At 71.0% G+C, this 345-nt stretch overlaps 1 protein-coding gene across 1 annotated transcript in view; it reads left to right on the top strand.

Moving 5' to 3' along the window:
- Positions 1 to 345, top strand: part of SLC35F6 (solute carrier family 35 member F6) — an 11,030-nt gene that overhangs the window by 9,734 nt on the left and 951 nt on the right. Inside the window, exon 7 of the mRNA XM_019470965.1 lies at positions 212 to 276. Coding sequence (XP_019326510.1) covers positions 212 to 276 — 65 coding nt within the window. The remainder of the gene's footprint in view (positions 1 to 211; positions 277 to 345) is intronic.

Below are 345 nucleotides of genomic sequence, written 5' to 3'. Positions count from 1 at the left end.
CATGAGAACCCTCTCCCCTGCCTCGCTGCCGGGGCTGCAGGAGGGGAGGGCGAGGCTGTGCCTGCCCTTCCCGGCGGGGAGCGGACCCCCAGCCGGCTCTCTGGGGGAGATTGAAGCCTCTGCCCCTGTTCCCAAGGGGCTCCAGGAGGTGGTGGGGCTGGGGTTGGGGCTGGCCCTGCTGCTCCCTAACCTGTCTCTTCCCCCAATAAAGTGCATTTGCCCGTGGTTGGCTCCCTGGGTGTCTGTGCCGGCCATGGGGAGGGCCCTGGGGGTGACGTGGGGTCCCCGAGGGGCTGGGGGCTGGGGTCTGGCCCCCGTAGGGCCCTGCTGTCCCAGGCAGGAGGG

Source organism: Aptenodytes forsteri, unplaced genomic scaffold (assembly GCF_000699145.1).
Source record: "Aptenodytes forsteri isolate BGI_AS27 unplaced genomic scaffold, ASM69914v1 Scaffold192, whole genome shotgun sequence".
In the NCBI taxonomy this organism is placed as follows: domain Eukaryota; kingdom Metazoa; phylum Chordata; class Aves; order Sphenisciformes; family Spheniscidae; genus Aptenodytes; species Aptenodytes forsteri.
The sequence above is the reverse complement of the archived record's forward strand: the minus strand, read 5'-3'. Positions and strand labels throughout refer to the sequence as shown.